Source organism: Phaethon lepturus, unplaced genomic scaffold (assembly GCF_000687285.1).
Source record: "Phaethon lepturus isolate BGI_N335 unplaced genomic scaffold, ASM68728v1 scaffold33750, whole genome shotgun sequence".
Lineage (NCBI taxonomy): Eukaryota > Metazoa > Chordata > Aves > Phaethontiformes > Phaethontidae > Phaethon > Phaethon lepturus.
In genome coordinates this window covers 5,941-6,683 of record NW_010513124.1, presented here as the reverse complement: position 1 = coordinate 6,683, position 743 = coordinate 5,941, and the positions used below count along the sequence as shown (strand labels likewise).

General features: G+C 62.9%; 1 protein-coding gene across 1 annotated transcript in view; it reads left to right on the top strand.

The window, feature by feature from the left end:
- LOC104622492 (low-density lipoprotein receptor-related protein 1-like) overlaps positions 1-743 on the top strand; it is a gene marked incomplete at both ends in the record, with an annotated part of 8,828 nt that overhangs the window by 3,945 nt on the left and 4,140 nt on the right. The window contains one exon of the mRNA XM_010289299.1: positions 355-591. Within this exon, the coding sequence (XP_010287601.1) occupies positions 355-591 (237 nt within the window). The remainder of the gene's footprint in view (positions 1-354; positions 592-743) is intronic.

Genomic DNA, 743 nt, shown 5'->3' with positions numbered 1-743 from the left:
TGGAGAGCTGGGGTGGGGCGAGAGGGGGCTGGTGGCTGCCCCTGTCTGTGAGAGACTGGGGTGGGCAGAAGCGCTTGTGCCAGAGAGTTGGGAGCACATGGGCCCGGGGCAAGCGGAGGTTTTCAATTCCTTCCCTCCTGGTTGCAAACACCCCTTTTCTTCCCAGCCTAAGCTGTGGGCTGCCTGCGGGGCTGTGCAGTCCCTGCAGACCCGCGGGGTGCAGGGGCAGGTTGCTGCCTCTTACCTGGCCTCTGCAACCCCATGAAAGCCCCCGTGCCATGGTGCGTTGGGCTGCCCGCCCCCAGTGCTGCCCTGGCCTGGCTGGTGGCAATGGCTCTCCTTATCTCTCTGCAGAGCCCGAGCATGAGCTGTTCCTGGTGTACGGGAAGGGGCGTCCAGGCATCATCCGTGGGATGGACATGGGGGCCAAGGTGCCAGACGAGCACATGATCCCCATCGAGAACCTCATGAACCCCCGAGCGCTGGACTTCCACGCTGAGACCGGCTTCATCTACTTTGCTGACACCACCAGTTACCTCATCGGACGCCAAAAGATTGACGGCACGGAGCGAGAGACCATCCTGAAGGATGGTGCGTGGCCGAGGGGCCCAGCCTGGTCCCTCCCCAGCGCGGTCAGCCCCTGGGAGCCAGCAGCAACAGCCATCAGTGCATTTCCTCGTGTAACGGCAGCACTTCTGTCCTGTCCCCTGCACCTTTGACCCTTACAAAAAAGGCTTGCAGCC